Source organism: Pan troglodytes, chromosome 18, assembly GCF_028858775.2.
Source record: "Pan troglodytes isolate AG18354 chromosome 18, NHGRI_mPanTro3-v2.0_pri, whole genome shotgun sequence".
In the NCBI taxonomy this organism is placed as follows: Eukaryota; Metazoa; Chordata; class Mammalia; order Primates; family Hominidae; genus Pan; species Pan troglodytes.
The window spans coordinates 54504516-54519218 of record NC_072416.2 but is presented as its reverse complement, the minus strand read 5'-3'; the positions used below and the strand labels follow the sequence as shown (position 1 = coordinate 54519218).

The 14703-nt window shown below is 38.9% G+C and overlaps 1 protein-coding gene across 4 annotated transcripts in view; it reads left to right on the top strand.

The window, feature by feature from the left end:
• The window catches only part of BBS2 (Bardet-Biedl syndrome 2), a 50875-nt gene that overhangs the window by 7537 nt on the left and 28635 nt on the right, over positions 1–14703 (top strand). For 2 of the 4 annotated variants that reach the window (XR_008540039.2, XM_054669357.1), the window contains exons 3-12: positions 2463–2584; positions 2822–2884; positions 3707–3784; positions 7502–7606; positions 7690–7776; positions 10923–11058; positions 11275–11414; positions 12229–12373; positions 12702–12873; positions 13825–13954. Coding sequence is in view for 2 of the 4 variants with exons in the window: in XM_054669357.1 (XP_054525332.1) it covers positions 2463–2584; positions 2822–2884; positions 3707–3784; positions 7502–7606; positions 7690–7776; positions 10923–11058; positions 11275–11414; positions 12229–12373; positions 12702–12873; positions 13825–13954 (1178 nt within the window). In the remaining 2 variants the exon portion in view is untranslated. Of the gene's footprint in view, positions 1–2458; positions 2585–2821; positions 2885–3706; positions 3785–7501; positions 7607–7689; positions 7777–10922; positions 11059–11274; positions 11415–12228; positions 12374–12701; positions 12874–13824; positions 13955–14703 lie in introns of all 4 variants that reach the window. The other 2 variants (XR_010152347.1, XM_510980.9) reach the window with 1 other exon arrangement.

The following is a 14703-nucleotide window of genomic DNA, read 5'->3' as shown; positions in this document are numbered from 1 at the left end:
TTGTTGCTAAGCAACAAACGTAGTATATTCCATTGTGTGAATATACTATGGTTTGTTTATCCACTGTCTTGGTGATAGACAAGTGGATGGACATTTGGATTGTTTCAGTTTTTAACAACCATTTTTGTTTAAGACTTGTTTTTAATAAGACTTTTTTGTATAAGACTTTTTGTGGATATATGTTTTAATTTATCTTGGGTAAATACCCAAGAGTGGAATTGCTGGGCTATATGGTTTATAAGAACTTTATGACACTGCCAAACTGTTTTTGCAAAGTGGTTGTATCACTTTATACTCCTGCCTGCAGTGTAGGAGAGTTCCAGTTGCTCCACATCCTTTGTCAACATTTGTTGTTGCCAGTCTTTAATTTTAGCCATTTTGGAAGGTGTGAAGTGATATCTTAGGTGTGGTTTCATTTTGCATTTCCCTGATAATCATTGATGCAGAGCACCTTTTCTTGTGCTTATTGTCCATTTATGTGTCTTCCGTGAAGTGTCTTAAGTCTTTTGCCTATTTTTTATTGGTAGTTTGTCTCTTTATTATTGATTTGTAGACATTTCTTGGATATACTGGATACAAACTCTTTGTCAGATTTATATATAATAAATATTTTCTCCCAGCCTGTGGCTTGTTCCACTAGGCATGTGTCTTTTGATGAGCAAAAGTTTTGCATTTTTGTGAAGTCCAGCTGATCACATTTTTTCTTTAGTGGTTAGGACTTTTTCTGCCCTTTGCCTATTTCAAGGTCACATCGTTTTTGTTCAGAAGTGAGATTGAGTTTAGGACTGTATTAGTCAGGGTTCTCCAGAGAAACAGAACCAATAGGACATGTACATATTAGAGGGGGAAATATTTATTTTCAGGAATTGGCTTATGCAGTTGTGGAGCCTGGCAAGTCAAAAATCTGCATGGTGGGCCAGCAGGCTGGAGATCTAGGAGAGAATTGATGTTGAAGCTCAAGTACAAAGGCTGTCTGTTGGTAGAATCCCTTCTTCCTTGGGGGAGGTCAGTCTTTTTTCTATTAAGTTCTTCAATACTTGATAGAAAGTTCTTAATAGAAAGTATTGAAGGACTTAATAGTAAAGTAGATTATTATCCATATGTGCGTGGGCCAGTTAATGTGTGAGGCCCACCCACATTATGGATAATAATCTGTTTTACTCAAAATCTGCTCAATTTACTCAAAATTTGGCCCAATTAATGTGTGGGCCAAATAATGTGTGAGGTCCACCCACATGATGGATAATAATCTGCTTTACTCAAAATCTACTGATTTAAATGTTAATGTCATCTGAAAAATACCCTGACAGCAGCTCTAGAATAATGTTTGACCAAATATCTGAGTACCATGGCCTAGCCAAGTTGACACATAAATTAACATTACAAGGACTCAGCTTTACGATTGCCTAGTCAAAGACTTTTTTAAAAATGAGATTTTCGATAGGCATTGGTAAATTGCTCCCTAAAAAGACTACCATTTTCCACATCCCCCTCAATAATGATCGTGCCTGTTTCATTACACCCTAACTAGTAGTGGATATTATTGTTCTTTTTCATTGCTAATCCAAAAACTGAAAAATGATATATTGTGAGAAAGAACATTTTTCATGTTTGTTGAGTGTATTTCATCTCTAATATGTCCTGTTTATTTTTTTGGTTGGGGTGTTTACCATTTTTGTATTTATTTGCCTTTTATTAACCTTTTTTTTGTATTTTTGTCTTATATATTGCAAGGATTTTTTCCCACTTCATTGTTTACCTTTTAACTTTATTATTTCTTTGGCCATTTAACAGTTTTAATTTCTTATGAAATCTTTTCTTTCCTATATAGCCAATCTTTATAGTTTTCCCACTTAAAGATTATGTAAGTAACGATTATTTTCCTGTACCATAAACAGTGTTTACAAAGATGTCCTTGAGTCTTTCAAAAATAAATTAACTTATATAATTTATTCAAGAAGTCTAAGATAATTTATTTTAGGTGGTGGGACCATGGGTTTTTTTTATTCTTTGTACTTTTTAGTACAAAGAATAGTAAAGTTAAAAAAAGTAGTAAATAAGTAGATTACAAGTATTAAAAAGATTTCCATCCAAAATGGTTAAAATAAATTACAAAGTTTGGGTGCTTAAAGGCATAAGTCTTGATTCTCTGGAGAATTTGCCCTCTGGAACTTGTGGTCCCAGAGAGCTCCCAGAGTATCGTAGCAGCATTTTGTAGTGGCTTAGTGTGAAAGCCAAGGCTCTGATTTACTCTGTATCTGTGCTCACCCTTGCAGGAGCCACAGGGTTAGGTCTCGGTGGACAGCCCTGGCTGGCTGCCCTCTCAGGAGACCATCTGGCTTCTCACAAATGATGACAGAGGAATTTGGGTGTCTGAATAAAAATATGGATATAACTTACCTTCAGTGTGCCTGCATATTATCGTGTCTAAGATAATGTGTCCTTTTACTTTTCTTAGGTAGCAGATGGGGCAAATGCAATTGTGCTGGGGACATTGGGAGACATTTCTTCCCCTCTTGCGATTATTGGTGGCAATTGTGCTCTGCAAGGTTTCAATCATGAAGGAAGTGATCTCTTTTGGACGGTATGAAGAAGAAAACATTCTTTTTGGTACCCTTAAGCATTTTTACTTCTAATGTTCTTTTTTAACCACCAACTCTACTGAGTAATGATATTTATAATTCTGTGCATTAAAAAAGGATATGAATAATTCGAATAGCATTCATTCGTGTTTTGTGTAATCCTCTCCTTCATGTAGCTAATATATTTGGAGTAAATGGAGAAACGATGGCATGCTAATGGTTTGGGGTTTTATTTTCAGGTTACTGGAGACAATGTTAATTCCTTGGCCTTGTGTGACTTTGATGGTGATGGAAAGAAAGAGGTATGTGGGGGAGGAGATACCTCTCGTGTGTTCAGCCAAATGAATTTTGCCATGACAGTGACATTAGTGTTGACAGAAGTGTAAGCTTCTCCTGGTTGATTTTGGTGCTCTGTTGCCTAAATGCTCAGCCAGTTGGCCTCATTCGTCTTTCTCTTCTCTTTTGAACAATAAATCACTTGTGCTTGTGTAATAAATACAAAGATCAAAGCCATGGTGTTTCAGAGACACAGGAGAGGGCAGAGAGGGTAGAAGAGTTGGGATTTCAGTCATATTCACGGTCTTATGAATTGCTCCTGATGCTTTGAAACCATATTAGTATATAGTTTTCAATTTTGGCCAACTGTTTTGAGGAATCTAAATGTTTTAGAGATTGGCTTTTAGCCTTTGAAATTATTCTTATGGTTACCCTAGAAATTAGCTTCTTGAGCAGTTAGTAGGTGTGATGTGCTGTGTTGGGCACCGATTTCCCCCTCTCTTTTCCATGGACACTGGACTCTGGTGTTTGAACAGGGCTTCCATCTGTAGGCAGAGAAAGTTGCTGATCCAGGGAGCCTTTTCAGGTACTCAGGGAAATAACGTATTCTGGCAAGATGTGCAGCTCCCATGGCAGGATAAAAGCTGCAGTAGCCCCTGTTTCTTCATTGATTGAATCTGCTGATCCTCCCATTAGAGGGAGCATTTCTGAGCATCAAACGGTTATGAGGTTGTCAATCTTGGGTGGCAGAAGCAGCATGCAAAGTACTGTGCAATTTTTTGTTTTGTTTACAGAAATTTTGTTGTTTGCACTTACTCACCTGAACACGTATGATATTTCCCCTTCAGCTTCTTGTTGGATCTGAGGATTTTGATATCCGAGTTTTTAAGGAAGATGAGATTGTGGCAGAAATGACAGAAACAGAGGTAAGAAGCTCCACCTCGAACTACGGTAACCTTGAGCAAGATAGATCAGTACTGTCAGATGAAACATCAAGTGAGAGTGCTGGGGCATCTCCAAACCCAGGTGGTTTTACGATAAAAACTCGGGGAGGGGGTCAGACAGAGCTGTATGTTATGGAAAGAAAAGCAATAAAAGCCCTAATTAAGATATATTTTGAAAAGACTGATTAAATAGAGAAAAATTATTGCATATAGTTGAATACATAAAGGCATTTCTTTTAATGAGTTAATACATGCAAATAATAATAATGGCAATCATTTATTATGTACCTATCGTATGCCAGGTAGTGCTCTAAGTACTTTATATGAAGTAACATATTGAATCCTTACAACAACCCTAATAGGAAGATAAATTATTATTATTTCCATAGATGAGGAAAATGGTGTTCTGGTTTTTTGTTTGTTTGTTTGTTTTGAGGCAGAGTTTTACTCCATCACCCAGGCTGGAGTGCGGTGGTGCGATCTCAGCTTACTGCAAGCTCCACCTCCCAAGTTCAAGTGATTCGCATGCCTCAGCCTCCTGAGTAGCTGGGACTACAGGCATGCACCACCACGCCTGGGTAATTTTTGTGTTTTTAGTAGAGACGGGGTTTCACCATGTTGGCCAGGCTGGTGTTGAACTCCAGACCTCAAGTGATCTGCCCACCTTGGCCTCCCAAAGTGTTGGGATTATGACCCACCACGCCTGTATTTTTTGTTAAGTTACTTGTACATAGTCTTGGCTATGAAATGGCATGGTCAGCATTTGAACCTTTATGCCCCTTCCTCCTCATCATGTGTATTCAGTAGGGCTGAAGTGCGTAAATGAGATGTTTATATTTTTTCTTCCTGCAAATTCAGTACTTCTTTGGCACATTTCTGTAGGTAAACTTAAAAATTATAGAACTTGTGATTAGAATCACTCATGTAACTGAACCTGAGATATTTCTTAATATCTCAGGTTGTTTAGGCCTGATGTTTAGGCCTGGTGCAATGGCTCATGCCTGTAATCCCAGTGCTTTGGGAGGCCAAGGTGGGAGGATCACTTGAGGCCAGGAGTTTGAGACCCGCCTGGGCAACATAACAAGACTCCATCTCTACAAAAAATATTAAAAAATTAGCCGGAAGGTGATGGCACACGTCTGTAGTCCCAGCTGCTTGGGAGACTGAGGCAGGAGGATCCCTTGAGCCCAGGAGCTTGAGGCTACAGTGAGCTATGATCACGCCACTGCATTCCACCCAGGGCAACAGAACAAGACTCTGTCTCAAAAATAAAATTTTTAAAAAGTAACAGTGTTAAGAGTTAGGAAAATAAAGACAAAAATAAAGCAAAAAGCAGTATCTAAAGATTACCTGTATCCTTTATGGTTTTGACATTCTTAGGATATTTATTTGCTGCTAGTTTTCCAGGATTGGGCAAGACTCAAACAGAAAAAAATAAGATATTCTTAATTAAGGAATAAGAGGATAAAGGAGCAATAGCTTGTGAACGTTGTAAGTGGACAGAAAGAAACCAGTAAAAGAGAGTCTTAGAGATCAGAATGGTGGGATTCTGCAAAATTTAGTTATGTGGTATTTAGGAGTCTGTATCAGAAAAGCTCGAGGGCACTAGTCTCAAAACTGACCTTGGCCACTTGTCTTTAAATTACTTGCTTCATGTCACTCATAAAAGCTGTCTAAGAAGGTCAGACTTCTTTTCTCCTAACTATAAAAGGAGACGAAAAGCAAAACCTACACATTGACATACAGTGCTACCAATGATTTTAACTAAGTTATCCTATAGCAAGAGTCATCAGTTTTTATTTAGTCCTACTGTACTTTTTATATATTCACAGTTATCATGATGTAAGATGATAGTTGTGGACAGAGAAGAAATGAAGAGGAGAAATGGGTGCCAAAAGGAGCAGTCTGAGGATGTGTGTTTATACAGGGAGTCTGTTTTTTATTTTATTATTTTTTTGAGATGGAGTTTCGCTCTTGTCGCCCAGGCTGGAGTGCAGTGGCGTGATCTTGGCTCACTGCAACCTCCGCCTCCCAGGTTCAAGTGATTCTCCTGCCTCAGCCTCCCGAGTAGCTGGGATTACAGGCACCTGCCACCACGCCCGGCTAATTTTTGTATTTTTAGTAGAGATGGGGTTTCGTCATGTTGGCCAGACTGGTCTTGAACTCCTGACCTCAGGTGATCCACCCGCCTCAGCCTCCCAAAGTGTTGGGATTACAGGCATGAGCCACCATGCCTGGCCCGGGAGTCTGTTTTGTGTGTATGTGCTTATATGTGCTTTCTGAAGAGAGGGCCCGGAGCCTTCATTACATTCTTAAAGGGGTTTGCAACCTCCTCCACCACCAAAAAAAACAACTTGAGAATCCCTGGCTGATAGATGCTGTGTCCCGAATTCTCATATCCCTTTCATTCTAATTTGTGGTAAATCTTTTCTCCTTTGGTGGGAATCATCCAGATTTTGTTGGATTTTTATTGCTTGTTAATATTAGATTTGAGGAGACTGAATTCTTTGAAACATCTCTTTCCTAAATCCTAGAAAAGAGGACAAGAACCTGGAATAGAGTTAGGGATTTGAGGGGACTTGTTGATCTTCTAGTCCACAAAAAGAAGAAACTGGTGAACTAAGGAAGCAGTAAAAGAGCTGAGGAATCTGGGGCTAAATTTATGAAAATATGGACTTCATAACATTGTTCATTTGCAGGGCCATTTTCCTGTTCTCTTTGTTAGGTTTGCTCCTAGTTCAAATATCATTTCCCAGATCAGCAAAATCATGATTCATTTGGCAGTTGAACAGTATGAAGTATTGTCAGAAGAATGCCTTGAGCTAAATAATTCTGGAATCCTACACAGCACTTTGTATTCATAGTTAAGTGAAGTGGGTGGTTTTGTAGAAAAGCTGTAGGTGTAAAGGAAATTATATAACTATTCTCTGCTTTATACAATTTATTTCTTAATATCTCTTGTATTAGGAACAGAATTAGAAAGTAGATCTGCAGGATCATGGATATCATTAAGCTTTGGTTTTAACTTTAAAGGAAAGTTTTGTTCAGTACCTAAAATTTTATCCTTTTAAGGATGTCAAATCCTTGAACAGTCCTATAAATATTTCTGTATCATATATGCATTCTGTATATTGTTATATACTACACAAATCCATGTGCCTGGGTTTTTACTTTTCAAAGGATTATGTGTTCTTTCTTTTACCTCTAGCAAACAAATTATGTCATAGAAAGAAAGGTGTATACACGAAGTAAGATATTCAATTGTGGATTGTTATAAGTCTTTTAAAAATTGAGACTGTAGGATGTTATAAGTTAAGTAATAATCATTAAAGCCTCTTGGGTGAACATATATAATATCTATTGTATATGCATATTCTCGATCTTGTGTAGTTAGCTTATGTTTTCCTTAGTCCTTCACTTTTCATGTGTTTTTTAAAAATAATTTTCTGAAACTTGCCACATAAGGTTGCTCTAAAACACCAAACCCTGTGAGTTTATTTAAATCTGATTATACAGCTCTGAAGTAGATGACATGTATCGTAGAGAAGAGGAATACATTCCCCACTAATGGATTGGAAGCACTTTTAAATCTAATTTTAACATAGTTGTAACAAGGAGTGTGAAGTCATATAAAGCCGTACTTGACAGTAAACTGAGTCTTAATGAAAAGATGTTGTGTTTTTGTGGATTGTTTTGCAGATAGTCACCTCTCTTTGTCCCATGTATGGCAGTCGGTTTGGTTATGCCCTTTCCAATGGCACAGTTGGAGTTTATGACAAAACATCCCGATACTGGAGAATTAAAGTTAGTATAATTTAGCCTTTGATATTCAGGCACTTGATAGTTATTGTGAGACTTCTGTGCTAATTATTAAAATTCTTTTTCAGTCGAAAAATCATGCCATGAGCATTCATGCTTTTGACCTTAATTCTGATGGAGTGAATGAACTGATAACTGGTTGGTCCAATGGGAAGGTAAGTTTGAATAGCAAAGTTCAGGTATAATTCAGAGTAGTAATTGTCCAAGGTGTATTGGCTGTAGGACTTAGAACAGTAACATTGGGATGTAAACTTCAGTTCGTTCCTTGGCAATGTTTTTACATTTAACTTAATAATCTTGACACATTCTTCCTGCTATCATTGTCAAGAGCTGCACAGTGAGGAGAGAGTGTAAGTCTTATAAGCGGTGTTTGGGGGAAATCTTCGGGGAGATTCTGTCTAAATCACTTATTTGAAGTGCTGAGAATCCATCAGCCAGATTGATTCCAGGTAGTACAACAGTAAAAAAGGAGTTTTAAGGAATTGTTTGAATAGCTCTTTTCCAGTACATCTTCAAAACTGCCTGAAAACTTAGCACTAATGGGAAGAATCATGTTAGCATATTGTTTTCTGAGCTATAACTTTAAAATAAAATCCTTTTGCTTGCTTTCCTTTTTTAACTTCAAATCAGAATTTTTTACAGTCTTTTGGCAAGTCAGGATTGTCTTCTTAGAAGCTGCCTAGGTAGCTGCCAGATCTCCATGGATACCATTTGCCCTCGCTTTCTTGTCTGTCAGTGTTGGATTGCCTGAAGGGGATCAGCAAATTCTTATCTTTTCTTCTTTGATTTATCTTTACTTTTCTCTAGCACCTTGTAAGCATTCCTTTGGTGTTACGTGAAGAACGGATTCTAAAAAGCTGTTATGTTGGTTTCTGCTTCTCCACTTAGTTTTGTCATTAGTATGGGTACTAAAAATTATAAGACTGTATAGTTGCTTATTAAGAAATATGAAAGTCTGTGAAATGGATGTCTTAGTTGGTTTGGGCTGCTGTAACAAAATCCATAGGGTGGGTGGCTTATAAACAACAGAAATTTATTTCTTATAGTTCTGGAGGCTGGGAAGCCCCCATCAAGGTGTTGGCAGTTTCGGTGTCTGGTGAGGGACCACTTCCTCATAGGAGCCTTACAGGGTGGAAGGGGCAAGGGATCTCTCTGGGCCTTCTTTTATAGGGCACTAATCCTGTTCATGGGGGCTCTGCCCTTATGACCTAATCACCTCTCACAAGCTCTACTTGCCAATACCATTCATTACCTTGGCTAATAGGATTCAGCATAGGAATTTGTGGGGGCAAAAACATTCAGATCATAGCAGTGGATCATATTTTGAGGGAATATAAATTATTATGACTGACTTAAGAATTAGAAAACTACTAGACTTGAAAACTTGTCAGGTTACCTTGAAATATAATTCTTGACCTAGATGTTTTTATAGTTAAATGCTTTTGAAATTTTAAGGAATTTCTATTATGTAATCTGTTCCTGAGCATGAAAAAGATAAGAAAATTATATAAGTGGAAAAACCAATTATCTACATTTAACAGAAATATACAAAAAGGAAATATACAGATCCAACTTGTGAATACAGGTGTGAAAATATTAAATAAATACTGCTAGACAATTAACTTTGTCTTTTGTATGTCATTTGATGAGTTGGAGGGCCATCCTTTCCTTTCAGGGTAAAACCTCCTAGTTGGATTAAGCAAAAGATCAGAATATCCACAGAAATATTAATTTGTAGTCCTGCTTCTTAGTTAGCAAATGAGCCTTCTTATTTGCTAAATATTGTGGAAATGCAGTGGTAGAAGCCATTAGGTAGCTAGGCTTTAACTAGAAAGAAGCAAGTTCAGGTCAGTCTGAGTTAGAGGGCTACATTAATGTGCTTTGTTAAAAATGCAGGTCATTCGTTCTTTCACAGGCTTTAGCATTCATAATTTTCAGGCTTCCATGATGTTATTAATAGCATTAATACTTGACAGTGATATACTGTAGACAAGGGGTAGGCTGTAACCTAAATTACTTTATGTTTTGGTTGCAAAGTTTTGCCCAGAAGATTGTTTATGAAAAGACAAAACTAGTGAGTAGCATTGGTCATCGAAATGATTGCTGTGCTAGATTTTCTGTAGCTAGCCTTTTGTTGATAATACCTGTGTCCTTGCCTGGAACATAATCATCTTTTTTTTTTTTTTTTGAGACTGGAGTCTCGCTTTGTCACCCAGGCTGGAGTGCAGTGGCGCAATCTCGGCTCACTGCAACCTCCGCCTCCCGGGTTCAAGCGATTCTCCTGCCTCAGCCTCCCTAGTAGCTGGGACTACAGGTGCGTACCACCACACCCAGCTAATTTTTTGTATTTTTAGTACAGACAGGGTTTCACCATGTTAGCCAGAATGGTCTCGATTTCCTGACCTCATGATCCGCCTGCCTCGGCCTCGCAAAGTGCTGGGATTACAGGCGTGAGCCACTGTGCACGGCCTCATAATCTTCATTTTAAGTGATGGTCACTTATTATCACTTTTGAGATGCATTTGTTTCTGATCAGTCATTTATTTATTTGTTCTCTCTCTTGGAAATGGGAGACTTAGAGAATAGGAGAGCTCTCTAAAGTATCTGAATAGTTTTTATGTGGAAGAGGAACTCTTAACAGGGTTGTTGTAAAAGGTTGCATGGTGGAAGACTGGGCTAACTCCGTAGTTTCTGAACTTCAGATTCAACATACTTTATACATTTATATATAATAAAGATACAATTTTTATATAGAGCTAACATTTATTACGTATTTCTGTGTGTCAGGCCCTGTTGATATATGTTAACTTCATTAGGCCTCAGTTATACCCAATGAGATATAGTACTGTTAATTTCTCCATGTTCTGGTTATTGATCCCCAGATGAAAAGACCAAGCACAGAATGGTTAAGAAACTTGCAAGATGCCGTGGATAGTACGTGGCAAAGCTAGATTCTGAACCTGAGCGGTTTGGCCATTAAGCCCATGCCCTTTTGCACTGTGCTGTGTGTACTATATGTACTGGCTCTTAGCAGACCCGTTTCTTCAAATGAAGCATTGTGTGAAGGCCAATATGAAAAACAGCTTTTATTTAAAAAGAAGGAAGCACAGCTGGTTGAGGCTCTTTAGGGTCCCTCTTGGCCTCAGCAGTCATAGGTATCTCCTGAGAAGTCGTAGGGCTTCGTAGAATACTCTTCAAAACTGCTAGACTAAATGACCTTTAAAGCTGGTTTTTATTTTTAAATTTTATGGTTTTTAAACATGTAGCATAAGCAACTTTTAAATTTGTGTTTTATTTGTAGGTTGATGCTCGAAGTGACCGAACTGGGGAGGTCATCTTTAAGGACAATTTTTCTTCTGCAATTGCCGGTGTGGTAGAGGGAGATTACCGGATGGATGGCCACATACAGTTAATCTGCTGCTCAGTGGATGGGGAAAGTAAATTGGGATGAGAAAAATCCTTAAAAAGTCACATTTTCCATTTGATTGGGTCAAAATATCAGGAAATTTCACCTGAAGTATTTGTACCGAGATCCTGTAGTTCTAATAAATTCACCAAAGTTGGGGAGAACTTAGGTTTTTGTTTTTAAGAGCAGGTAATTGATGACCTAAAAGTATACCTGGTTATACTTGGGGTTTTTTCCTTCTGTTCAGTCCGGGGCTACCTGCCTGGCACGGCTGAGATGAGGGGGAACCTCATGGACACCAGTGCAGAGCAGGACCTGATCCGAGAGCTGAGTCAGAAGAAGCAGAATCTGTTGCTGGAACTCCGTAACTATGAGGAAAACACCAAGGTAGGTGTAGGTCCTAATGTGACCAGGTAATGGAGGCTGAAATGTTGAGACTGACCGGGAGGATCAGCAAATATGGAAGAATGAGAGTGTCATTGCCAGGGTGTGGCCTTTTTGCCAGTGTCAGAATTGAGAGGGGATATATGCTTTCATCTTGAAATTTCATTTCCAGGTAGTTAAACTGTAGAAATGTTTTCCTGAATGTTTAAGGACATTTCCTGCAGCACTATTTATAGCAGTGAAAACAGCTGGAAGAAACTTAGATGTTCATCAGCAGTAGGGAGTATGTGCTAAGGAATATTAGGCAGCTCAAAGAATGAATACTTGGACTGATATGGAAGGATATCTGTCGTCTTACTAAGTGACAAAAGGCAAGAACAATATAGAATGTCTTTTATCTTTTTCAAAAACAAACATATTAAAAACTGACAGCTGTAAAAACGTGTGTGTGCATACAGCAAACTGGCTGAAATATTCCTTTAATTTGTCTTGTAATGCATTACTGTATTTGAATTTGATGTACCAAGGGAATTTGTTTGCTTACTTTAAAAGAACAATACTTCAAAAATGTTAAAGTCATGATGGGATACAGTGGACCATACCCATAGAAAGAGGCAAGGGTATTTTCCCACAGGGCCAGATAGAGCAAGGGAGCACTAATGAGGTGAGTTCTCTGAATTCTAAAGGATCAGATTACTATAATAATAATAATATACTGGAGGCTCTGTCTTTTGAAGCTGAATAGCAATATTATTTAAAATTGATATTAGTTCAGTGTTTTGGTGACTGAGTAGGAAATGGGTGGGGTGTTTTGCAGGCTGAATTGGCCAGTCCACTGAACGAGGCTGATGGGCATCGGGGCATAATCCCAGCCAATACCAGGCTCCACACCACGCTCTCAGTCAGCCTGGGGAATGAGACCCAAACTGCTCATACAGAATTACGCATTTCCACTTCTAATGGTAAGACAGTACTCACAGCTGGTATTTAGAGGCACCTGTGCCATCTTGGAGTCATTCTTTTTTTTTTTTTTTGAGACAGAGTCTTCCTCTGTCTTGGCTCACTGCAAGCTCTGCCTCCCGGGTTCATGCCATTCTCCTGCCTCAGCCTCCCAAGTAGCTGGGACTACAGGCGCCCACCACCATGCCCAGCTAATTTTTTGTATTTTTAGTAGAGATAGGGTTTCACCATGTTAGCCAAGATGGTCTCGACCTCCTGACCTCGTGATCCGCCCATCTCGGCTTCCCAAAGTTGGAGTTGTTCTTAAACTGTTTTTACTCTTCCCTGCAGACACCATCATCCGAGCAGTATTGATTTTTGCAGAGGGAATTTTTACAGGTGAAAGCCACGTGGTACATCCCAGCATTCACAACCTCTCCAGTTCCATCTGCATCCCTATTGTGCCTCCCAAAGATGTCCCTGTGGATCTGCACTTGAAGGCATTCGTGGGTTACAGAAGCAGGTGACCCTTTGCAAGTCACAGTTCATTTCAGGACAGCACTTAGAGGAGGGCAAGATGTATAAATTTTCCATATGCCCAGTGGATTCTTGGGGGCCTGAGAAACCATTTAATGGTTCTATCTACCCAAAGTTTCTCATGACCTTTTATTTCCTCAGTTTGAAACCTGTAAAAAGAAAATGGAAAAACTGATATGTAAGTTTAAGATGGTTCTTTTTTTTTTTTTTTTTTTTTTGAGACAGATTCTAGCTTTGTCGCCCAGGCTGGAGTACAGTGGGGCAATCCCGGTTCACTGCAACCTCTACCTCCTGGGTTCAAGCAATTCTTCTGCCTCAGCCTCCTGAGTACTGGGACCACAGGTGCCCACCACTGCGCCCAGCTAATTTTTGTATTTTTAGTAGAGACAGGAGTTCACCATGTTGGCCAGGCTGGTCTTGAACTCCTGACCTCAGGTGATCCACCCGCCTTGGCTTCCGAAAGTGCTGGGATTACAGGCATGAGCCACCACGCCCGGCTAAGATCATTATTTTCTGTTTTTAGTCAGGTGATCTCATAATCACAAAATGTTTAATTGATGATTTGTCAATTTGTAGTTTTGGCCACTAGAACTACAAGAGTTAGGATGCACCTTTATATTACAGTCATACATAACCTCAGCTAGTGAAGAAAAAAACTGCTCTATTTGTGGAAGATAAGATACTTTTTACATCCCCTTTATGATATTTTAAACCCTTAGTGCATGCAGGTATATATGTAGACTCATGCTGTCTTTAAATCCCAAACCTAATATATTACTGTAGTACTTTAACCCTCAAGTGTTTTGGGGGTTCCTTCTTAAGTGAAACCCTTAAATATCAATTGATGACCCAGAAGTGGCTTTATTTTCTGGGCCTTGCATTTTGAAAGAACATTCTATACAAAACAAGTCTCTTGTGTTTCATTGATTGGCCATAGCACCCAGTTTCATGTATTTGAATTGACAAGACAGCTCCCTCGATTCTCCATGTATGCGCTGACCAGCCTGGACCCTGCCAGTGAGCCAATCAGTTATGTTAACTTTACCATTGCAGAACGGGCACAGAGGGTGAGTATCTCGCTTTTCTCTTTCAATGCTTTTACACAGTAGAATCCTTTAGATGTTATTTCATAGAAAGGGAAAATTACATTAATGTGTTATATTGGTAGCAGTAAATATGATATGAAAGAATTCTCTAACTTGGGGGTGGCTTGTAACCTGTAATAAAAATATTGCTAAAATACCTTCTCTCACTTTGAAAAAGCATCTGAGCAATCCTCAGTTATTGGTGAATTCTTACCAGTGTTTAATTCCTCTCTTTCCGTTATGGTCTTAGTGTGGTTGTCCTGGTGTAGTATTTCAAGAGGAACCTGCAGCAAGATGAAAAGAGAGTGGGACTTGGAGCTAAGAACGTTTTTTGGCTTTAAGTGCTACGTTAACTCATTAAATTCTTAGTGATCTTGGGGAATTCCCCTCACCAGTGTGAGCCTCAGTTTTCTTATCTAATAAGTAAGGATAATCTTACCCACCTTATTGCGGGGGCCCGAGGATTACATGATTGGTGTAACAGTAGCACCTTGTACATTTGAAAGGACTAATACCAGTGGACTTTAACCTTGGCTGGGCTTTGGAATTCTTGGTGGGACTTTTTAATCATGTAGATTCTCAGGCCCCTGCCTGGCCTGTGGAACCACAGACTCTATAGGTGGGCCCTTCCAGAAGGCCTCATGGGTGGTTCTCATGTGGAACCTGTGTTGCAAGCCACTGCATGGTGTTACTGCTATTAACATTAAAACTTATATTTTCCTTATTGTGTG